Source organism: Hyposmocoma kahamanoa, unplaced genomic scaffold (assembly GCF_003589595.1).
Source record: "Hyposmocoma kahamanoa isolate Upper Pololo Valley unplaced genomic scaffold, ASM358959v1 102, whole genome shotgun sequence".
Lineage (NCBI taxonomy): Eukaryota > Metazoa > Arthropoda > Insecta > Lepidoptera > Cosmopterigidae > Hyposmocoma > Hyposmocoma kahamanoa.
In genome coordinates this window covers 16753913-16779045 of record NW_020653337.1, presented here as the reverse complement: position 1 = coordinate 16779045, position 25133 = coordinate 16753913, and the positions used below count along the sequence as shown (strand labels likewise).

General features: G+C 37.3%; 1 protein-coding gene across 1 annotated transcript in view; it reads left to right on the top strand.

The window, feature by feature from the left end:
- LOC113232159 (dynein heavy chain 7, axonemal) overlaps window positions 1–18324 on the top strand; it is a 77116-nt gene extending 58792 nt beyond the window's left edge. Inside the window, exons 61-73 of the mRNA XM_026466800.1 lie at window positions 3309–3447; window positions 4310–4376; window positions 4683–4828; window positions 6021–6173; window positions 6927–7056; window positions 7449–7690; window positions 9721–9877; window positions 10535–10701; window positions 12053–12290; window positions 15407–15558; window positions 16686–16823; window positions 16899–17042; window positions 18008–18324. Coding sequence (XP_026322585.1) covers window positions 3309–3447; window positions 4310–4376; window positions 4683–4828; window positions 6021–6173; window positions 6927–7056; window positions 7449–7690; window positions 9721–9877; window positions 10535–10701; window positions 12053–12290; window positions 15407–15558; window positions 16686–16823; window positions 16899–17042; window positions 18008–18214 — 2080 coding nt within the window. The 3' untranslated portion in view covers window positions 18215–18324. The remainder of the gene's footprint in view (window positions 1–3308; window positions 3448–4309; window positions 4377–4682; window positions 4829–6020; window positions 6174–6926; window positions 7057–7448; window positions 7691–9720; window positions 9878–10534; window positions 10702–12052; window positions 12291–15406; window positions 15559–16685; window positions 16824–16898; window positions 17043–18007) is intronic.
- The last annotated feature ends 6809 nt before the right edge of the window (window positions 18325–25133 follow it).

Sequence of the window (25133 nt, the reverse complement as noted above, 5' to 3'; positions counted from 1 at the left end):
ATGCAATTTATAAGTTCTACTCGTATTCACCATAGCGGTGATCTGCTCGGAGTGATAGAAAGAACGATGTCTACATGGGAAATTTAAACTAATTTTAGGAAAACTTGTACAATTGGAATAAAACGTTCCTGATAGTTGTGAGTTTTTAATATCCTACGCAGGGGAAATTTTATGCCGTAAGGTCCTACACATTTCATTGTAATTCGCTTCTCGATATAATTAGGGTAGCCTAGTTTAAGGCGACGCACTTAAGGTTTGAGTCCGTGTAGAATGAAAACAAAAAGTGTTAGAAAATCAGCTATTATTTTGTTTTATAGTCTACTTATCTGACTCTTAGGTACATACTAACGTGAAAAGTGGTTATATACACACATCAAAAAAAGTTTGCGATCACTTCGAAAAACTGAAATCTTTTTTGTTACTGTAGATTATATTATGATTTTTTCTTCTTTTTAGATTCTTTATTTAAAAATAAATTAGAACATAAAACAATGACCCCGTTCAATTGTTTTTTCATATAAAAAGGCTTTCAGTCCTAGCTTACGCTCATTCAGAAATCTGATTTAGTCAATTATAAGCGATTCAAGATATTTTTCGCGGAAAGTTGTGATTGAAAAAATGCCAAGAGGATTATCAGAGGTTTTACGAGCTAGAATAGTAACTTTGAGGGAAGAAGGATACACCACGAGAGTAATAGCACGCAGGCTTGCTATATCCCAATCCTGTGTCGTGGCTACGTTGCAGAGGTATCACGGAATGGGGAATTTAGCTGACCGACCCCGCAGCGGTCGCCCAACTGTTTTGACAGCTGCCCAAAAGCGCTATATTAGATTGCTGGCAGCCCGTGATCCAACAATCAACGCCACTAAAATAAAAGCAGAAGTCAGGGCCGCCTCTGGGCTTGAAGTTTGCACGCAGACCGTTCGCAATTGCTTGCACCAGGCTGGATTACGAGCACGGAGTTCTTGGCGAGCTCCGCTCAATTCCCGGCAACGTCAACAACGAAGATTGCAGTGGGCTAGACTTCGGCAAAATGAAGAAGGTGAGGACGAAAACATTTGGCAAAACTGTCTCTTCGTTGACGAATCCCGAATCAGCACTCATCCAGATAACCGACGTGTCCGTGTCTGGAGAAGACCAGGCGACCGTGAAAGACAAAGAACTGCCACTGGAACAGTTCAGCAAGGCGGAAAATCGGTGTCCTTTTGGGGTGGCATTATGATTGGAGCTAGAACGCCTTTGATCCCGTATCGGGGCTTCATGACAGCAGACATGTACAAAGCAGTTGCTATTGATGATATCGTCAGACCATTCCGAGTAAACCATGGGCACCAATTTGTACTGGCCGATGATAATGCGCCCGCACATCGAGCTCAACGAGTCAATGCTGCTCTTCAAGAATACGATATCACACGATTAGACTGGCCTGCCGGCTCGCCCGACTTAAACCCAATAGAGCACGCGTGGGATGCTCTTAAACGAGCAGTATGGAACCGTGAGCCACGTCCCCAGACAGTTCCAGAGCTCAGGGAAGCCGCTATTGAAGAATGGGATAGGTTACCCCAGGAAATGCTGGATAACTTGATCCTCAGCATGCCCAGGAGGATCTTCGCATGTATTCGAGCCAGGGGAGGAGTTATTTTATATTGAATTCACACCTTTTAATAATAAATTGTTGTTTAAGTTTAATTAAACAGTCTTTTTCTTTCTATGAAATTTCTATCACTATTACATTATGATTATTGGCTCAATTTTTTAAAATAAATAATAAAAAATAGTTTTATATTTTAATTTCAAACAGGGTATTCCTATTTAAAGAAAGCATACAACATAGATTTTTTCTTGATAAAGTTAAATTTAAAGAATTATAGGAGCTTATGCTATTGATCGCAAACTTTTTTTGATGTGTGTATGATAGTGTGGTTGTAATTGATAAAAAAGTGCAAAATGAGATTTGCGTACTCTTACACTGTACTATGGGCAAGAGTACGCAACACCTTTTTTGATAGAACTTCGTTTATCGGTTGCACGAAACACCTCCATATCTTTCTGGTGATGTGATTTTTGTCTCGGTATGCATAGGCCTTTGCTCATGGAGAGCTGAGAAGAGTCTACTTGTGGCACAAACATACCTCAATTACATCGGTGGTGATGCTTCAGGCGCACTTGCAGCCGATATTTCAGACACATTCGGAGCATATGCCTCAGGTCTGTTAAACCTTTAATAGACTCTCGCATGAGGTTTCAGTTAATTTAGAACGAGGCATAGCGACAGAAATTTTATTCAGAAGTACGCTATTCTAAAAAAATGGTATGAGACTACGCGCGTACTCTTGCATCACGTCGAGTTACGCTCTGTCGAATGTGCAAGAGTACATTTCTGCCATTTCAGAATAATACTGCTACTAACCCCATATGTTGCAAGTGACCAGAATCGTTTGCAGTTTGACCTTTGGACGAGTTTTTGGGCGATTTCATACAAAGTGGTTTTAAAAAAATATGCTTAGTTTAGTGTCAGTAACTGTTTGAAAATATCAAAAAGTTTTATGCAAATACATCAAAATGTTCAGACTTAGGTAGTTTCTTGGTATTCAATATTTTTTGCGTACAACAGTCTCCACTTCCTAGCACAACAAAATGACACTGAACTTAGTTGCCGTATTGTAAATAACTTCTCGGCAATCTACATTGCATACTCTTATCGGATGCGTTATCTTAGATCAGGCTACCCTAATGTTAACGTGTAAGAGCGTCGTGTGGTACACGTGACCGCACGTCCCGCTATGAGCGCGATAGTCCCAGTTTTAATGTTCGTGTCTCGGTCTCCCAAAAATACTTAAAAATATCCCGCTTTAAAAAAACAGGACACGCGAGACTATATTTTTTTTTAAATGACGTGAAAGCGAAAAATTTATTTTATGAAAATATATAGCTCACCAGTTATACATTTTTGATCATTAAACTTTTTGGTTCTTTATTAATTTTTTTAATCATTTAAATATTTTGTAATTGTCATAAACATGTGTTTTATTTTTAAAACAATAAAAAATATAAAGACGTCCCGATGAAAAAATAATAGTCACGTTAAGAACACCTCACCGCTTGGTCACGCGGAATAATAACTTCTGCGATGGCATCCCAGTCTGGTGAATTCGATAGCTTAAATACGTCATCCTGCTTATTATAATTAATATTTTTAATTGTGTTTTCGTTATGTAGCGCTGGTTATACTAATATTGTGTGGTTGATGGAATACGTTTTCTTGTTGTTTATATTATTACGTATAAGTTTTACTTTTTTTAACACAGATTAAACGAGATTCCTGTGTTCCAAGGCATATTAGATCATTTCACAGCCAATACACCACAATGGGAAGCATACTGTGACTCCGTTTCCCCACAAACCGAACCTCTTCCGGGTCAATGGGATAATCTGCCATTGCTTGAGGTATAACGCTTGCACTAAAAATAAGTACTATTTGAGTTCTTAAGTTTTTTATGGATCTCAATCGAGTGTATTTGTTTTTAACGGACTTCAAAAAATGGAGAAGATTCTCAATTCAACAACGCAATTATTCCATTTGTGATAACTCTTTTTTGTTAGAAAGGGGGTACCCCCTCAATAGGGTGGCAAATACGGGAATGAATCCGGTTTATGGTTGAAACCCTCACCCACTTTGCGACCGATTTCAATAAAACTTGGCAAATAGATATAATTCCAAAAACATTTGAGGATGCTATTTTTAATGAAAAAGTTATTGCCAACAAACCAACGTTTCGGACTCTACAGGTCCCATAGTCACGGCTGATTCCTGAAACTTGTAAAAAGCGAAATTTCGATTTGTTTTTAAAAGCAAATATACACGATTTAGATCCGAAAAAATAATTTTATTACCTATAAGCATGGAAGTTATCAAATTTTTATTCGATGAAGGTCGTGGCTTGTTGGTTTGATTTTAGAGGCCTTACTATGAACTCTTATCACAGTTTAGTATAGATTCGTAACGACAAAACAGCGTGATGGTGATATACACTTCACGTGGCGCTGTCTCACAAGGATTCATTTTGTATGCTAAACTGAATCGTAATAAAAGTTCATAGTAAGTAGTAAGGTATATGATGTTGTGTACTTTCCCCGACATAGAGATATCCATAATGTAAAGAAAGCTTTATGATGAGTAACTAGCACAATAGTTCTGGTGACGATCAATTAAGCATAGACGTTGAAACCACAAGTAGTCAGCCAGTTTAGCAAAGTTGTCATTTTTTTTAAATCGTGACGATGAAGTTTTAATCTCTTTGTCTTCTAGAAATTATGTGTGCTACGCTGTATGCGATTGGACATGATGGTCCCGGCTGTCCAGAACTTCATTGAAGGTATGTTCAGTAAATAAATGTTAACGTTTGCTTTTTAAGTAAGGGTTACACAATAAATTATAGTATAGTAATTTAAAACTGGTACTGCTTCATGCTGTTCAATATTCCTTTTAGATTTGTTTTTTTTTTCAATTAACATCTATGTGCCTAACTTGGTGACGAAATACTTTCATCGATGAATATGAACCAGCTTTATATTTAATAGAAATTGAATTACGTCCGGGTATAATTGTCCTTACTTATATATATAAAATGCTGATCGTAGCCGTTCAATGCATCTTTACACTATATTTACTTACTTTACAGCGATGTTGGGCCGTAAATTCACTGAACCTCCGTTGTTTGATTTGGCTTCGTCGTACTCGGAATCCAATTGTTGCATTCCCCTGCTCTTTGTGTTGACTCCAGGCTCTGATCCTATGGGAACATTGCTTAAATTTGCTGATGATCAGGTACAAATAAAAGCCCTGCTACACTAGCAACATTTTGGCATTTCCGTTTTGCCAATTGATTATAACAACATCATCGTTCGTTACGTTGTATATTATTTGAGGCTATCAGCGCAATAGTGGTGTAACTCACATTCGGTATTTTTCTACAAAAGTTTAAGTTTTTAAATTTAAAACGAATGTGGGGTTACACCTCCATCGCGCTGACAGCCTCATTTATTTACGCACACTTACATTATGACACAGAACTTATCACCTTAATAGTGGTGTAACCCCACATACAATTCTTTTATACATGAAAATAGCGTCCAAATAGAAAATAATTATGTACTTTAGTATCATTTAAAGTAATATTGTAGAAAAACATTGCTTAGGTAATACATAAGGTGTTCGGTTCGAATCAGGCCGGATCGAAGGAATTTTTTCTAAGTGTTCGATGTTTGTATTAGTAATTATAACAAAGTAGTCAAGTAATTTCATAAAAAATAATTGAATACCAATTCAATACAAATTTAATTACAGTTCATAGCGACATCTCTAGCCAGGGTTGGTTGCTGTGAAGATACCTAACTGGGTGACGAAATACTTTCATAGTTTTCTCATAGATGGCGCTACGGCTAAAAACTCGTTGAAAAACCAAATACGAAGTTCATTCCGTAGCTTAGTTGGCATAACGTCTGGTACGGTTTGCTAGAAGACGTCAATTCGAATCAGGTTGGAACAAAGGATTTTTTCTAAGTGTTCGATCTTTGTATTAATAATTAGAAAAAAAATAGAATTTGGGTTACACCACTATTGCGCTGACAGCCTCGTTTATTGTGGCGTTATCGATCCCTTGGTATAATAAAGACACATGTGATCAAACGTCAGCAGTACCTACTCGTGTCATAAAAATAATACAAACTACATGAAACAAATTTTATAACTCCTATTTAAGAATAAAAAAGTAATAGACTAGTTTCGTTCGTAGAATCCTGCTGAAATGTTATCATTTTGCAGATGTGACCTTATTACACCAAAGGTGATATCATGATATCGTTTTATTGAAGTAACTGTAGATAAACAATTGTAACAAAAATTGTCAATTTATAGTTGTACTTCAACAAGCAGCTGATGTCAATTAACCGTTACATGCAAATCTAATCCCATAGAGGTGTCTCTATTATTTAATTAATAAGTACTGTCATTTACCCAGGGTTTCGGCTCGTCACGATTATTCTCATTATCTTTGGGTCAAGGCCAAGGTCCAATAGCGGTGAAACTAATCGATGAAGGCATCCGCAGTGGCACTTGGGTAGTTCTGCAAAATTGCCACTTGGCCAAAAGTTGGATGCCTATGCTTGAAAAGGTACAGGATTTTTCATATATAAAACAGAGCGGCAAAAGCTGCATTAATTAATATTTTAAAATGTTTTGTGTTACCCTTCAAAGAAACAATGAGCTGAAAACGCGTATTATTGGTAAACGTTTTTGTAGTTTTCATATTTGACGACATCTGAGGCCTAACAGTTTACATTATGGGCGCTGGATGCGGAGTTCCCGTGTTCGATTCTCGGTAGGAACAATTTGGGAAATGATCTTTTCTAAATGTTGTTTTGTAATAATATAAAGTGACAGGACGAACAAGTCGTGCGCTTGGTGGTAAGCGACACACCTCTCCATGGCAGTTGTAATGCCATTCAGAGCTTTAAATCGCAAACATCTTATGGGCACTGCCACTGCGCCCGTCACCTGAAGTCCCATGTATCTGTAGTTTCACAAGCACTCTTACCCTTCTGAACCGGAACGCAGTTATGCTCACATTACTGCTTGGCGGCAGAAATAGGTAAGGTGGCAGTACTTCCCTAGACGAACTCTTTTACAAGGAGCTCTACTGCTACTAACTACTGGTTCGGAACATTCAGATTTTAGGAAGTGCTCTAGAATCAGTTGCTCTGATACTCATACTACAGGCGATTCCCTAGTTTGAGACCAGGCGATTGATGTGGTTGTCTGGCACATCTGTCACATATTAATTAGGACGACAAGTTTCGTACAACATAAAAGTAAATGAAAATGTAAAGTTGCATATTTTCTACCACATTTTAATTTTTTTTTTTAGATTTGTGAAGGCCTGTTGCCTGATTCTACTCATCCAGACTTCAGGCTTTGGTTGACATCGTACCCAGCTGAGCACTTCCCAGTGTACGTACTACAGAATGGAGTAAAGATGACAAATGAACCACCGCAAGGTAAGACTTGAGAATAAATATATAGAAGTTAATTGAGACATTTGAGAGTTAAACTGTTTTTCAAGTCGGATTAGTCAGCTGACCACGGGACCTGTAAATGGCCCGAAACGTTGGTTTGTTTGAAAAAAAGATACACAGGATGTAATCGGTGTGTGAGGCAATTATTCGCAAATAAACGAGATATGACAAACCTTTAAACTGATATCGAAAATACATTACCCAACTACACTTAACCATTACACCCTATGTACGAGATTTAGATCCGAAAAGATACTTTCATTTCTAATGTGTTACAATCTCGAAAACCTAATAACTCCTATTTTTTCTTTATGTTTCTTTCTTTGTGATGTATGAAACCTTTCTTTAATACTTATCATCATTCCCTCTGACAGGTTTGCGAGCAAACATTGCGCGATCATATAACAGTGATCCGTTGAACGATCCTGAATGGTTCGAAGGCAACAAGCAATCGGAAAACTTTAAGAAATTGTTGTTTGCTTTATGTTTCTTCCATGCTGTGGTACAGGAGCGGCGGCAGTTTGGTCCGCTCGGATGGAATATACGATATGAGTTCAATGAGACAGACTTACGGATTAGTGTAACGCAGCTTTACATGTTTCTGAATGAATACGACGTGAGTGACTATTTCATGTGGTCATTGTATCTACTTGATTACATTTATTGGGAAAATGGAATGAATGGCACGGTATGCTAGAAGACATCGGTTCGAATCCGGCCGGATCGAAGGATTTTTTTTTTTGGGTGTTCGATCTTTGTATTAATAATTCTAAAAAATGGAATGAGTTATATCAACCCATAAACGCCCTACTGTTATTTGCATGAGACGCCGATGATCTATGACGGTTTTTTTTATATCTAATTGTTGGGATGAACTAGTCGTGCGCCTGATGGTAAACGACAGCGACACGACTTCCATAACAGTTGCAGTGCCACTTAGAGCTTTAAATCGCAAAGATCTGAGGTGCTTTGCCTCTGCGTCCATCACCCCGAGACACGAGTTGAAAAGTCCCATTTTCACCAGCACCCTCACCTTTCGAAACCGGAACGCAGTAATGCTCACGTTACTCCTTGACGGCAGAAATAGGTAAGATGGCAGTACTTCCTTGGACAACTCTTTCACAAGGAGCTCTACTGCTACTACAAGGGTCTATCCGTTCATGGACAGTATCGGCGTTTGTCATAAACTTACACAGAATATGATAGTACGGAGTACCCTGTTTCACTATATGGATCTCAAAAACCAACTACGGGCTTTACAGTGCGATTTCAAAGCTTTCTGTGTAGTTTACACCTACTATACTTTTTCATAAAGAAGTATCAACAGCGTACTGACAAAATTCAATGATTTACCTACATTGAAAATTTTATATTGAATCAATTAAGCACTACGCCAAGAAAAGTACTGACAATTTTGTGTGGTACTATTTAAGTGCTTTCCATGAACGGGTTAACGACAAGATTTTGATTTTTTGTATGTTGACGACATGTCACAAGTATGTTATAACTGCCTCCTTGGCCGAACGGTTACCAAGCTGGATTGACACGCAGAGGTTCTGGGTTCGATTCCTGGGCCAAGAAAAATATTTGTACGGCTTACATTTATTTCTCTAGTGAGTTTGGGTGTAATTTCTAGTTGTCTATGTGTGTGTCCGTGGTACCTGCGATACAGGGTTTCCCAAGTACGGGGCTATGAGTATGTGCGTTACTATTATTATTATTATTTTAAAGAAATAAATAATGTAAGTACAACTTTGCAATTGACGTCCTTGGTGTAATATGGCCACATCTCCAAATTACAACTTGTCAGAAGAGAGGTTTAAAGATTGTACGAAATATCGAATTATAAAATTTTACATACACACATAGTACATCATTGTTGCAGAGGCTGGGAAGTAAGGGATTGCTGGACGCGTATGCGTTACAAAGGCCTTGTATTAACACGAGTCAAGCAATCCCCGCTCCAGCCGAGGCTTGTATAGTATTTTTCTCAAACAATGTGAGGAAATAATAAAAGACCAAAGAGAGGGAGTTATATAATGGAAAGAGTAAAAAAAATACTAATTAATATTGGACAGTAAGGCTCAACTCACACTGGCGCATAGTCGAAGCGTCGCGACGCGTAATTTTTTTCGCCTATAGCATATTCATATCTATTTTCCCATTATTAAGGTATAAATTTGTGTTATGCAAATATGGAAACGCGCGTCGACGCTTGGTTAAAGTCGAGCGGCTTTGCGCGTCGGCGCGCGTCGCCATGCGTTCCTTGCGCGCGGTGAGGTGTCAGACCACACTGTGATCCGGGCGCGCTAATGCAAGCGTCGTCGCGCGACGGCACACGTTGTAGTTGAAAACCAGGACGCGACGCGACGCTTCGACTCTGCACCAGTGTGAGTTAAGCCTATAGGATTTTCATACTTACTTTGCAGGCCTAGGCCGGGAAGAAGTCACATGGTCCATAAATGACAAACTTTCCGTGTTCATTTTTTGAAATGTAAACATTTCCGGGCATGTTTGAGAAAAAAATAGTTTCATGTAGTTCATATTATTTTTACGACTTTCATGTGATAAAATCATATGATCATATGTGGCTTTATTATACAAAGATTTCGAATTACATGAAGTCAGGTTTATATTAATTTCTAGGACGTGCAATTTGTAGCTCTGCGGTATTTAACGGGCGAATGCAACTATGGCGGCCGGGTCACTGACGATTGGGATCGCCGCTGCCTCAATACCATTCTCTTTAAATTTTACAACCCCAAGGCTCTCACTGAGAAAAATTACCCGCTAGATCCCACAGGTCAGTCAATTTTTATTTAAAGCAAGATTTCACTAAAATAAAACAGAAATAAATTTCTCGCAGCTGGAGCTACAGCAAAAAAGTCGTTAAAAAGAAAAACAAAGATCTGTAACAAGCACATAGAAAAACTGTAAAGTCTGGTGGTTCGTTCCGTAGCTTAGTTGGTAGAACGTCTGGCATGGTATGCTTTAAGATGCTGGTTCGAAACCAGCCGGGTTGAAGGAATTTTTGTTTGTATTAATAATTATAACAAAGTAGTGGAGTAATTTCACAAAAGAATAATTTATTATTACGGTTGTAAAACATCGTGACATTCAATACACATTTTTTAAAATAATACTAAATGACGGGATGAACAAGTCGTGTGCTGGTAGTCAGCGACACGCCTGTCCCTAACAGTTGCAATACCACTCTTAAATCACAAAGATCTGAGAGGTGCTGCCACTGAGGCCGACATCCTGAGACATAAGTTGACAAGTACCATGTGCTTGTAATTTCACCAGCAGCGTTGCCCTTCAAAATCGGAACGCATTTCCATTTACATTTCTGCTTGGCGGCAGAAATAGATAAGATGACAGTACTTTCCTGGACGAACTCTTTCACAAGAGCTACTAAAAGATTTATTAAAAACTCAAGACTAATTCCTATGATGAACAGGTATATACCACATTCCAACGTTAAAAGAGCACTCTGACTTTATTAACTTCGCGCGGTCTCTGCCGGTGCAGACTCCGCCAGCCGTTTTCGGCTTCCACCCCAACGCTGACATCACCAAACACTTCAGGGAATCGGAAGAGCTACTTAATACTGCCATATTGACACAGGTAATCAGTTAAAATTTAATTACTAATATTTTTATAAAAAATTTACTAATATTTTGATTTAAATCCCAATACAAATAGTTATTGGTGTTCAGAGTAGGTACTTTTGTAATAGATTACATGTATTTTGTTTTTGTTTTTTTAACTTCATACACCTAGATTTCATGTAATTGAGATTTTAACAGTTCTTATTTTACATTGATTGAAACTTTTACTATTTTCACACATTGTTTGATTTTAAATTCGGGATTTAATGTTTCGGACGTGTTGCAATGTCCATGGTCTCGAAGGGACTGAAGAGGCGCGTGTCAAAATCTTCTAGCCATGCGAGTTTTTTTAACTACCCGCAATTGGTCTTTATTATTTACTTTTGTCCGAAATGTCGAGGTGAGTGAAATATGTTCAAAAACGATTAAGTCCAGTATTTAAAATCTAGTGTTCTCATTTGTTGATATTTGCAGTTTATCATGTAAATCATTTTATTACGTTTCATGCTACCTTTTGGGGGGACCACAAGGATCGGACGGTAAGTTGGTGGTGGTATTAAATTAAATATGATTTTAATATCTTTTCAATACTGACATTTTGAAATCAATTTTTTTCATGCCTACAGGACCTCCTCAAAAAATATTTGGTAAGATAACAGTGAAGCAAGATGTCAGTTTTCCTGTATATCCTAATTCGTACTCTTGGTATAATAAAACCACATGTGATTACGTCAAATGTGTTGTTATCATATCAAAATGCTAAAAATAAAACGAATTAATGCAACTAACTAGAGAAGTATATTATTATAACTCACTTATTGGAGAATAAAAAGTTATCAACTAATTCAATCCGTAAAATTTCTCTTATCGAGTTCTTAGATTTTCGCGATTGTTACACATATATTTCTAATTCGCGATTATTATTCGAACCCGAAACGTTGGTTTGTTTGACAAAACAAATATGCCCGATTTAGTTCCGAAAAAAATAGTTTCCTGTTTAAACGTTTATTTTGAAATGTTATTATTTTGCAGCAAAATAATAAATAAATGGAAATATTAAACAACATCACATACGTTGCTCTGATCCCAAAGTAAGTAATTAAAGTACTTGTGTTATGGAAATCAGAAACAACGACGGTACCACAGATGTGGCCTTATTACATCTAGGGTGCGAATTGATGAAATTAGCATTGCACTATTTAATTATTTTTATGACGTCCTGTCTACTTTGTGTAGTTGGCTTGCATTTTCCTTTATTGTGTGCTTTCAAATTGAAATAACAGCAAAAACAATGCTTAATTTATTATTGTTGTACTAGGTACCTACCTATATACGGATTTTAGTTAATTCTCGAATTGATTAAATAGGATATGATGGCCTCTGGAGGAGTTGGAGCTACGCCGGAGGAACAAGCGATGATGATTGCCGAAGACATTCTTAAGCGACTTCCTGCAAAGATCCTGTCGGGACCTTCACATGAAGGCGACATTAAGCCGGCGGATATGACGCCAATGTCCATCGTTGTCATTCAGGAGGCAGCGAGATACGAAAAGCTTGTGACAGTCATTAGGTCAAGTTCTAGAGCTGTCATTGGAGCAGTGCAAGGTGGGTTCTAAGTCGTCTTCATTGCAGTTTGTACAAGTATCTTTTTCTTTTTTTTATTAAAATGTAAGTGTGCATTTAACCTCCATCTCACCTGATGGAAAGTGATGATGAGGTCGACGATGGAGCATGCACACCCAAATAATGCCTATTCACTCTCGCCTTGAAAAAGTCCTAGTTATTACGTTCAGGAAACAAGTCTGCAGGCAGGGAATTCCACCACTCGTAGCCGTTCGCCATATAAATGTGGAAGCTTAACGCTTCGTGCGAATTTTTGGAATATCCACAACCTAGAGCTGGAATCCAAGTCTACGCCTAGTCGCCTGATGAAGGAAAGGGGAAGGCGGAATTAAATGGCGTAATTCCATCGCACACTCTTTATATCAAGCAATTGGACAAAACAAGTCGTGGTGGTAAGGTAATAATAAGGTAAACACACCTATTCCATAGCAGTTGCAGTGTTTTAAATGGCACAGATTTGAGGTGCACTGCCACTGCGTCCGTCACCCTGAGATATAAGTTGACAAGTCCCATATGCCTGAGATTTTAATGTAAGTTAGAAGCAGTAGAGCTCTTTGTGAATAAGTTCGTCCAGGGTACTACTGCTACCTTACTATTTCTGCTGCCAAATAGTAATGTGACCATTCAGTGCAGGTGAATTAACAAGCACATGGGACTTGTTAGCTTATCGACTCATTCATAAAACAAAGACCCATGTGCAAGACTGCTTATTCTCAGGAGACTGTACATTTATTTCGTTGTTCTTCGCTCTGGACATCAGATCGACCGTTGTTCGATTTTATATTTCTGCAACGTAATATCATATAAAAATTTTGAAAATACCTGTAGATTAGCTTTAGTCTGAATAATGAGTAAGTATTTATCCTCTTTTCGCTGTATAATCACATCGGACTGTGTTCTTCGGATGAGTCGTTATGTGTCAGGGTGACGGGCGCAGTGGCAATGCCCCTCAGATCTTAGCTATTTAAAGTCAGACATAATACTTACCAGTGGGCGCAAAACTTAATAGTCCCTTGTTATCGTAAAAAAAATTCGCAAACTTTTCAAAACCGGAACGCAGTAATGCTCACATTTCTGCTTGGCGGCACAAATAGGAAAGGTGCCAGTACTTCCCTGGACGAACTCTTTCACAAGGCGCTCTACTGCTACTACCAGATTAACAATTAACTATCCGGAACACTCACATCAACTCAGTCAACTTACGTCTCAGGGTGACTAGCGCATTAGCAGTGCCCCTCATCTTTGCGACTTAAAGCTCTGAGTGGCATTGCAACTGTTATGGACAGGCGTGTAGCTTACCATCAGGCGTACGACCTGTAAGTCCTGTCACTTGATATTATAAAATAAAAATGAACTTCACAGTACAGGGAATTCGTTTGTTTGAGATCGGGTAATTGGTCGTCTGGTACATTATCATTCTGTTAAGAAAACTTAAACCCTGTGCTCTATAATATTATATTATTCATATATTATAAATGGTTATTTGTACAATACTAACAACGTAGCAGGACCATATTACTATCGTCATAAACAACAACTTTTATTCCATGACTTTGCATAATTCGTCAAATTGATCAAAAAATCTTGTATTGCATAATAACACTTTTGTATGAGGAGGTTTTCCCATTTGTTGTAAAACAGTTTTTCGTCCTTCTGAAGTAATATATTACTAGGTACCATGTTATGTATTGCTCTGTAATAAGGGCTATTTTTGAAAATTGTATGTTTAGGCGATTGAGGTACCAGCTTACGTTGTCTACGTTCACTTCTGACATGTTCAAAGAGGTTTATATTTTTTCTAACAAATGTCGCTATTTCGAGTATATATAACATAGAAGGGTAAGTATCTGATGTTTATAAAAAAGATTTGCAGCTATCTCTAGGGCGTAGGTTTAGGATCATCCTGAGGCACTTTTTCTGTAGAATGAATATCTTTTGCGCCTCATAAGTGTGTCCCCACAGAATAATTCCGTAGCGGAACCAGGCGTTTGCATACGCATAATTTATTCATAAAAATCATCATATAACCGTTATTTAGCTCCGCCAAACTGGAAACAGTTTGTTGGCGAGCACGCTTTTACACAAATATTATCAATTCTTAATATATAACTATAACTAAGAAGGTACAAGTGAGAAATGTTTCTCCTTGAGATTACATTTCAACTTAATTTCATGTAATATCATTTAATAGCACATTTTTAAATTTAACTTTGATTATTTGCTCACTACTTTAAGGATTTTACACACGCATAGCACACAGATACCGGGTTCGATTCCCGGGCCGGGTGAAATATTTGTATGGCCTACATTTATTTCTCTCATGAGTTTGGGTGTAATTTGTGGTTGTCTATGTGTGTCCATGCCACCCGCGATACACGGTTTTCCTAATACGGGGCTTAAACTTCCTCTGTGCACAACCCAAATATTCGGAGATGACGCTTGCACATTTGAACTTACTACCAAGTACCGATCTAAAAAGTGTCACATAGTACAAAAAAACTTGAAAGTCTATTTATTGGATATTTGTCATGGTTTGTCAAAAATCACGGAACAAAACTTGTTGTTTATTATGTTAGTAATACAGTATTTATTTATTATGGTACATCCACAGAATGCGTATTACACATTCCCAAAACACTTAAATAATCATTTTAATTTCTAATACACATCCCATTAATATTTCACACAGCATTCGTAAATTATTTGTCACATTAGATAAATAAACAATTTGAATTTGAAATAATTAGAATTGGATTAATTCGACTATAAATGAAATTTAATTATTGTTTGCGAGTTATAATATGATTTTACACCATCAATAGGCATTTGCTTAATAAATATTAAAACATATTATTTTATATTATATTACATTTAAATTACCTGATAACGATTGCAATACATGATGTTTGAACAAAGGCAAGTGTTGCGAAATTCTTAATATTTAAAAAATAACCCTGTATATCTGAACCATGTTACAACGTCTATAAGTTATGTAACGATTAGTATCGTGTACGGCTTGATTAGGTCAAACCATTAGCCTACCGCAAATTTTTACACATAACATATTTTAAAATAGAAATTAATTGTAATTTGATCAGGTGTCAGTGTATTGACGGACGTAACGGAAGAAGTTTTAAACAGTATGGTGCGAGGGCGTATTCCAGCTTTATGGGCGGGCAAAAGTTATCCGTCATTGAAACCGCTAGCTGCCTATTACAATGACCTCTTGGCGAGACTGTTGTTTTTACAAGTACGTAAACTCGTTAATTTGTCTAACAGATTATTTTTCCGGATTTAAATCGCGTATATTTGTTTTTTCGAACAAACCGACGTTTCGGTCCCTTTACAGGTCCCATGTAGTCAACCGTGACCATGGGACCTGTAAAGGGCCCGAAACGTCGGTTTGTTTGAAAAAAACAAATATACGCGATTTAAATCCGGAAAAATAGTTTCATTTCCTATGTGTAACAATCGCGAAAATGTAAGAACTCGATAGATTAAGAACTATTTATTTATTTATTTATTTTGTGCATAAGGCTATTTTGCAGGATTGTAATATTTACTTATATTAAATAATAATAATACCGATGAATAATAATTAATAAACGGCTGTTCTATTCAATAATAATAACAAACAATATTAATAATTCGTGAGATACGTACTACAGAAAGTGTTACATGTAGGAATTCACACTCAATACAAGTAAAAATGTCTGCTACTTTAGCTACTCGATTTAGCGTGTGTATCTGCGAGAAAGGGGCGTCTTGTTGATGTAATCATTGTCATTTACTTATACAGCATGAAAACTTGAACTATTTCGATTGGCATTCACAGATTTTGAATAAATGGGACAGTTAGCAGGATAAAAGCTAATTTTCATTTAACTTTTTTCATGCCGACGAATTTTAAATTATGCCATTTTTTTTTAAATTCCTTGTAAACAATGGATAATTCTAGAACATATTTCAATATTTATTTCAAGCGATTCGATAGAGAATTGTGTTTTTTACGAGAACCATGATCGAATGGCGTGAAAACAAAGTCGTTAAAATCTGTGAATGCCAACCGAAATACCTATAAAACACATGGACAGCCTTCTGTCCGTGGTCCGTTTTCCTGTTGCTATAATGATTATAGTAGCTGGGCTTGCTGATTCGCCTCAAATTATCACCATGTATATTAAAACAATAAAATAAAACGTTGAGTACTATAATTTGTAGATGTATTAGCGAGAGTAAAGAAATAAAGAAAACATAGAAAGACAAATTGTTTATTTTGTTAATAAATTATAATACAGTACACACACATTTTATGATTTATCTGTTTTTCACATAATACAATTAGACAAGACTTAAAGTGGTTTATTCTCCTAACAGACGTGGCATGCAGGAGGTCCACCCATAGTATTTTGGCTGTCAGGATTCTACTTCCCACAGGCTTTCTTGACGGCTGCGCAACAGAGTTACGCTCGAAAGTATAAGATACCCATTGATCAGCTCGCATTCCACTTTGAGGTAAGAATCTTTCTAAAAAATCGTTTTTTATAGAAATGGCTCTGCTATTTAAAACATCTAAATCATGTAATGTAGGTGAAACGTGAACCAGACTTTGAAGAGCGTCCCGACGAAGGAGTCTATATTAACGGGTTGTTTTTGGAGGGCGCCCGATGGAACATGGAAAAATACTATATCGACGAGTCCATCCCCAAAGTTTTATACGACACGTTCCCCATTGTAAGTAATGTTGACCTAACATGTGTTCAAAGTTGTAATAAATTATTGCATCAGATGACAATTTATTGTCTTCCTTACCGAACGACATTTCTTTTTTGTTTCATTTCTTATGAAATGATAAAATTTCATATTTTTATCTTTATTTTAGGGCCCGTTGGCTATAATATATAGATAAAAATATGATATCGTTATATCTATGTACTTTGAAGTGTTTGACTATAAAAAAAATGTATAGCGAAATTCGATATGGAATACTTAATAATGCTAGACAACCAATGATGACAGGTGTAAAGAACATTTTTTTGTCAATGATCATTAATTAGGCAAGCTCTGCCCACGGCCTGCTCGCTTAATTGCAATTTAAATAGATGTAATGTAAGTAATTGGATTATGTAGCAGTAATACTTGCCTAGCCACTTATTATAAAGTTTTCATAATAATTGTTTTGATGTTTTTTAATCACGTTTCGTTAATCTGAAACTGATTTCTTACTTTTGGTGAAAATATATAAACTAACATTCTGTATTTCATAGAACGTTAAATATAGGTCAATAATATGGCTAAAACAGCTAATTGTTTCCATTAATTTTACTTTATGGGTTTTGGCGTATTATAAAAGTACGTAAATGTTTGCAAACTCTGCCTTCAAATAAAAGAAAACATTAGGGATGACACAGTTTTATAAATAATTAATTATTGGCAATTACTACGTTGACTTAGAAACACTTAATAGTGATTTGAAGCTTTTATTAAACCTAATCCATTATAAACATGGCTTCGATATCAGTATTATCACGGCCTAATCGAATTTCGGGTTAAGAATATTGAAATTATATTAACTGTGAAACAGTCTGAGGTGAAAACCCTAAAAATCATATGTTTTTCTTTGTTGACATTTACATCTACATCGAATTTGGTTAGAGTATAGGAGTAGATAACAAACCGTTAACCTGTAACTTTTACAGGTGTGGTTGATTCCGTTGAAAAGAGAAGACATACCTACAGACATATTCTATAATTGTCCACTGTACAAGACAGGTGACAGACGCGGAGTGCTATCCACTACTGGTCACTCTACTAACTATATTCTTTTCATGAGGCTTCCCACCAAGGAAGACCCGGACCATTGGATCATGCGGGGAGTGGCTTTGCTAACACAACTGCCTTTCTAAAATATCTTTCACACTTCATTATCAGATATAAAGTACTTATTATCTATGTAACAAGAAAATAAATTCCGACATAAATACGATGAAAACGTATAGATATCCGATGCAACTAACCCATATTTCTGTAGGTGAGAAGTTAATAAAAAAAACCTTAAGTCCATAATTTGGAATTTAATGTTTTTACAAATATTACTTTAGAATGCTAAAAATCACACAATGGTAAGCGACATCGACATGATGCTGAAATTACAGGCACATGAGACTTGTCAACTTACAGGGTGACGTGCGCAGTGGCAGTGCTCCTAAAATCTTTGCGATTTGAAGCTCGGAGTGGCACTGCGACTGTTATGGAGAGGCGTGTCGCTTACCACCAGGCACACGACTTGTTCGTCCCGTCACATGTATTATAAAAAAAAAACATTGTGCCTGAGGGTGCGGGGTCGGATCCAGCCGGATCGCATGAATTTTTCTTAGTGTTTCCATATTTATTTATTTTATAATAATTATAACAAACTGTAGTGGAGTAATCAAAAATTAATTAAAAAATTATGGTACTTAACATCGTGACATTCAATAAACTTAAAAAAGATTATGTCACATCGTCGTTTGTTTTTTATTTAACATCCTAGGTCGTGTACCCGACTTCTTCTGCGTAAAATTAGTACTCTACTAATTTTCATAGTTTTTATGGAGGACCAATAACAACTAGTTCTCCGTATACACTTTTATCCCCTGTTTCACCCTCTTTAAGATTTATTTTATGACAAAAATAGCATGTGTCCTTCTAGGTACTTCTAGGTTTTTGGTGTGAAAACGTAACTGACAAAGTTACTTTCGCATTTTATAATATTAGTATGGATTTTCTTTGACCTTAACATTGATTTTAAATGCCTAGGTAACAGCTTCATTGTCTTTAAAACGCTCTGTAGTAATAAAACTATATATACCATTTGGCACTTAAGGCTCTTTACCTCTCACCTACAGATTTTGGTTGTACTAGGCCTTAGCTTTACCAAAATTATAACAATATACGAATTCCGCATCCTACCAAGCAATACGATTTTTGTATGAGAAATGATACTGCTTCCTTTATGTCCTTAAATATTTATTCCCTCAATCAAGGATGATAATTTATTATTTGTCTAATCAATTTGTATTAATTCGTCTTTGAATGAAATGTATGTATAAATAATGATGTTTCGGAAAATGATTTTTTCTAAAAATCAATTTAATCACGGATGTGAATTTCTTCCCTAAATATTATTTATCTGTATTTTAGTCATATTTCAATTAATTTACGTTCACGTTTTCAATATTAAGTTTTATTGTTCTCTAAATACCTAAATAAATATTAATAGTATTATTTTTTGGTGTTTGAATTTTATATCACCATTTTAGTGGCATGTCTAAATATTTTTTAGTATAATTTATTTCACTGTACTTTTGATATTAAATACTAGACGATGAGCTCGAGGCTGATTTGCTACAGAGATGCACAACAATAGGACGAATTAATTCAACAGTCGATGGATTAAGTCCTCTTGAGACAATGCCCCGTTTGCTACGAGAGCTCTCCACCCTATTTGTTATCACTGCCGCGAACATTGAGTGTCCTTTGTTTGTTTGTTGTGTTATTTTCTTATCGTTTTTAACCCTGTCACTGCAGTTACATATACATATCTAATATAGCCCAGCGCCTTCTGACGTGACAAAATACTCGCGATAAACGACGAGATGGAAATGGATGATTTCGTCTCGTCTGGAACCGAGGTCAATGTCATCGTTACGTGGCGATTTCGGCTGCGGTGGCAGCGACCCTTGTGATTTGGTAGTCGGACCCAACCCTTGGTGACTTGGCGCATCTTTATATTACATTTAGCACAAAAAAGCTCGCATCCTAAATACGGTATGATATTAAATAAAGCGAGTAGTGGGCGCGAGGGGGATACAGGGAGGCACGTAGTACGGGAGGCACTCGGTCTGGCTCGGCGTCGCCCAGGCAACGCGAGATATTGATCTGCGCGCCCCGCGAACCGCGCCCCGCGCAGCATCCGCGCGACCCAGCTAAACCCGCACTCTCCCCACATACCCCGCAGCGCGCCCTTGATTCTCTATCCCCATCCCTTCTCCAACACCCGTGCTCCACAACCTCCCTGCCCCCGTACAAATACTTATTTCACTTCGCACTATATGCTCCACGTAATCCAATGAAGAAATTTCACTTATACTCTACAATAGCGGTAACCCGCTAACGATCTTTTGATTAAATTAACACACATCTGTGTGTACGTACTTCTGCTTGTATCTTTTATTCGTACTTGTTCTGAATTTGTCTCTTCATTTTTAATGAATTCCTGAATCAAAAGTACAAAAATGTATTAGAAAAAGATTGGTGTATGCATAATTAATATTTGCATGTCGTTAGCGCCATTACACTCCCATGTTTTAGATTGGAGCACAGCGTCGGCAAGCTGTTAAATAAATCAATTGTTATTATTAATGTTCAACAACAATATACTAGCCGTAATATATTTTACATGAAAATATTATCAAGTACTTAAAACTTGGTATGTTTATTAACGCTTAATAAAAGAGCTAAGTGTGTATTTAACAGATTTTTCAAAAACAATTCTGAGTTAAAAAAATCCCTGCTGCCCGTTACGTAGCAACATCAAGTGTCGAATATTAAGAAGTACTACCTAAAATTAATATTCTATATCCGCATTTAACAAACACCCCGAATTGTTCGCAGGGTTTTCTATTCGCTATGTCGGGATACTTCATTGTTACATTTTGTCGTGTCGATAAGTACTGATCTGGCGACGGTTATTGTGTTGCCGAACGGTGCTCTCGGGCTGTTCCCGTGTGAGTAATGATGGTGTCAACAACACTCCGGTACTCACTTTGTGTACCGTCGTCCTTTATTAACCTTTTATTTGCCGCTCTACCGTAAATACACAACATTAAAATTTCAGTAAAGATAATAAAATCTCCGATTCCACGAACCTTTTAGTAAAACGCTGGCATAGCGAGCATTACCATTATCATGGGCGGTGCGTTGGCTCGCTTTGAGTTTTAAACTCAACTTAAATTTTTCAGAACGCGAGCGGTTACGATGGAAATAAAGAGAAATTTGTGCTCCGTAACGCCTATCTTGCAGCGATGAGGATTTAATTAAAATCCGACCACTCATCTGGTCACAACAGGCCCACTTACGGCATGTCCGACAATACTCTGTTAGTGAAACTGGCCGCACTACACCCTGTGCTCGCGCTCGCCCACACCTCTAATTTAATGATAAACACTCAGCCATAGGCACTAGGCACATATCCAATTATTTGGTCCAGAAGCTATAGCATGTACATAATATAATATTAGCCTGCAGCTACTGTGCCGGTTCAATCACATGATGGGTTGTTAAGCCAAACGTTTCGCGAGCTGCGGTCGCCAGTAGCCTTCCAATTTTAATGATAAATTTCTGAACCAAATTAATTTGCGTTGCGCCCTCCCCCTGCCACGCACTCTCCTCGCTAGTTCAAACTCACTCACTCTCAGTTCCAATTTCGAATAAATATTGCATGTTATCCGTCTGTGTAATAAGAGTTGCGGTCTGTCTGTTATAATAAAATACTCATTTTGCTTTCAATGCAGTTTTGGTCGAACAAAGGGCATTTAATCCCATCTGATTACTGCGTTGCTGTAGGCATGTAATACAATGAGAATGTTTGGTTAAACAGATTTTCTTTCAGAATTCTAATGACAATTAATGGAAGATATTCTACGTCAGGACTTTTTACGGCGAAAAAGTTGCGGCTAATATTGAAATTAATTTCAATAGCATTCACATTTACACTCTACAAAATGTAGTATGTATACATACAGATTGAGAACGGTGAAATGATCAAAAGACGAAATTAAATTTTGAATGTTCATTCCATTATAAGTATAACTGAAAAAATAACACGATTTAGAGCACTTATATAAACGTCCGAGGAAAAGCTTTTATAAGAACAAACAGAAAATTAATGAGTGCGCCGGGATTCCGCTAGTTCCTCACTGAGGGACCGCCGTCGTCGCAGACGACTCAGCCGCTCAGCCACGAACGTAAAACCCAATAAAGAGGAGAGAACGCTTCAAAGGAATTGAATTATTTTACTCCTAATATAGTGTGTTGCATACAATCTCGTATTCTTGAGAGTATTACTTACTATGAAACCTCGAATATGTAAATATTACAATTTTCAAAAAAGGATTTCTTTGGTATTTATAATGCTTCAGCAAAAATACACTTGATAGCAATGAATTTGGGTCACCAACATAAACTTGAAATATTTCGGGAACTTCTTTGCTTGTTTAAATAAACAGTGTTTTATAAATCATTCAATACAACTCAAATAAAATTTATAAAACTAAAACTTCTCGGTTGAAGTTCATATTTTATTTTTGGCCACCAAAGTGGCCAAAAATAAAATATGATTTTGATAATGAATACAAAGATCGAACACAGAAAACATTTTTAATCGACCCGGTGGGACTTGAACCCACGTCCATGCTGCACCGTAGCATTGCTCTAACCATCTGAGCCACGGAACCAGTTACCGAGTCGCAATTCTCCTATGTGTTTTTGTTGTAGATCTTTGTACTAACTTTCTCGGCATTCGTAGCTCCAGTGAGAGGTTTTTGAACATACCTACGAAGTCGAGTTACCTAGCTGTTTTCCATATTCTAACTCGTGTTTGAGAGTTGCCATTCAGGAGATCAAGTCTGAACCATTGATTTGCAGGTCTTTGTACTTCCATGCCGAGCACTCGGTTCGGAAGACTAGCGAGACCCGCATCTCGGTGCACCGCTGACCTGCAGCTCTGAACTGTAAGATTTTGAGGGCCCAAGTCAAGGGAAAGTCCCTCGTGCAAGTCTGCCTCGTAATTTACCCTAACCTAACCTAGAGAAAAATCCTGGAATGCTCTACAATGCCAGTTGGCGACAGGAAGAGCCAAACAAAAAAAAGGTCTCCAAATAGGGTGTCTGTCAAAGTCTCCTACTGTAGAAGAGTGTGTTTGTTGCTTGATCTGATGCAATGCAATACCTCGTTCATTGGCCTTCCTTCTACTTATTCACTTATCATAAAAAATCATGATTTTTTTAATTCAAATGTAAGTGTGCATTTGACCGTCATCTCACCTGATGGAAAGTGACAATGAGGTCGGCGATGTAGCATGCACACTTAAATAATGCCTATTCACTCTCGCCTTGAAATGGTCCAAGTTATAACGTTCAGATGAATAGTCGCAAAAAAGAAAAATCTTTACTTTTTACTTTACTCATCCTTTCACTGAAATTGCATCTCGAGTGGTATCCGTGGTTTCCACTCCAGCACCACTTAGAAACAGAGAAACCGTAGCTGCTGTTCCTTACCGAGACGCAGATCAGATGTCTCGCAACGTGACGTACCTCACCTGGCCCAGATAAAATAGAATAAAATAGAAATAATTTAATTTGTATTATTTTCATGATACACTCTGGAGCATTGGTTTTCACCTCGTGTCTGTCTGTGGGTCTGTCTTTAGGTACATTCGCGATGACGTCTATTCAAGAACCTTGAGGCATCAAATTTTCGGTTTTGTAGCTTCTGCTTGCCACAGGATTTGCATAAATAGTACACTCCTGTATCTACCGCTCGCACAATGTAGTTCAGGAGACAACCAAGTTATTTCAATATCGGTGTCTGATGAAATTCTACATAGGTAGGCAGCAGCGCAGCTAGTCATCCTGGGGGATTTTAAATCGCATAACCGCTTTATTGACAACATACGGAAGTAATAGAAGGTAGTACCTTCTAAGAAATGAGAGACAATTGTTTCTGAGAAAATTATATAAGACATTTTCTTTTCGATAGAATTGGCACACATATATTTTAAATGGATAATAATAAACATTTTTTATTAATTTATTTAAGAAGTTTTTATTTGAATAAGCGTTTTTTTTTGTTTATTTTCATTTTCTATGTGTAGCAATTGCGAAAACCTAAGAACTCGATATACCTATACATATATTTCAAATATGTATATGATATTTACAAATGTGATTTATATCAACCTTTAAAACATTTTACATTGTAATATTTGCATATACTACGTTTTGTTTTATAATAATCACAGAAAGCTTTCAAACATCATCAATCAAAATCATGTACTCTCTCTCTCTATAATTTTCATTCGGGCACGGCTCTGTTTTAATATCGGATCCAGAATGTAACATTATGTGTGCTCGTCACCGCCGTGTGAATCATTGTTTAATTGTAGCCGGGGGGACGAAGGCGGGGCGCATCGATCGTCTCTTGCGTAGCTATGGCAACCGGCCCCTGCCGCCCCGCAATACCGCCTCACCCCGCGCGATTCATTTGTAATCATTTGTTTGGTGGCCGTCGAATAATGGCGTACGTCAAACGTGGCCATGCATGTGATGGATTATCTTTTGTCTAGGTAACTAGGTACGTAACATTAATATTCGCTGAAGAACATCGCTAGGACACTTAGGTAATTGGAGAAAGTATCTTATAACGTCATGCAGATGTGAACATTACAGCTTTCCGGTTTTGAGGGGTAATAGTGGTGGTGAAATTACAGGTTCATGGGACTTGTCAACTTATTTCTAAGGGTAACCGGCGCAATGGCAGTGGCCTTCAGATTTTTGCGATTTAAAGCTCTAACTGGAACTGCAACTGTCATAGTTAGACATGTCATTGGCATTTATTAACTGCCTCCGTGGCCGAACGGTTACCATGCCGGACTGCCACGCAGAGGTCCCAGGTTCGATTCTCGGGCCGGGAAATGTTTGTATGGCTTACATTTATTTCTCTCGTGAGTTTGGGTGTAATTTGTGGTTGTCTATGTGTGTGTCCATGGCACCCGCGACACAGGGT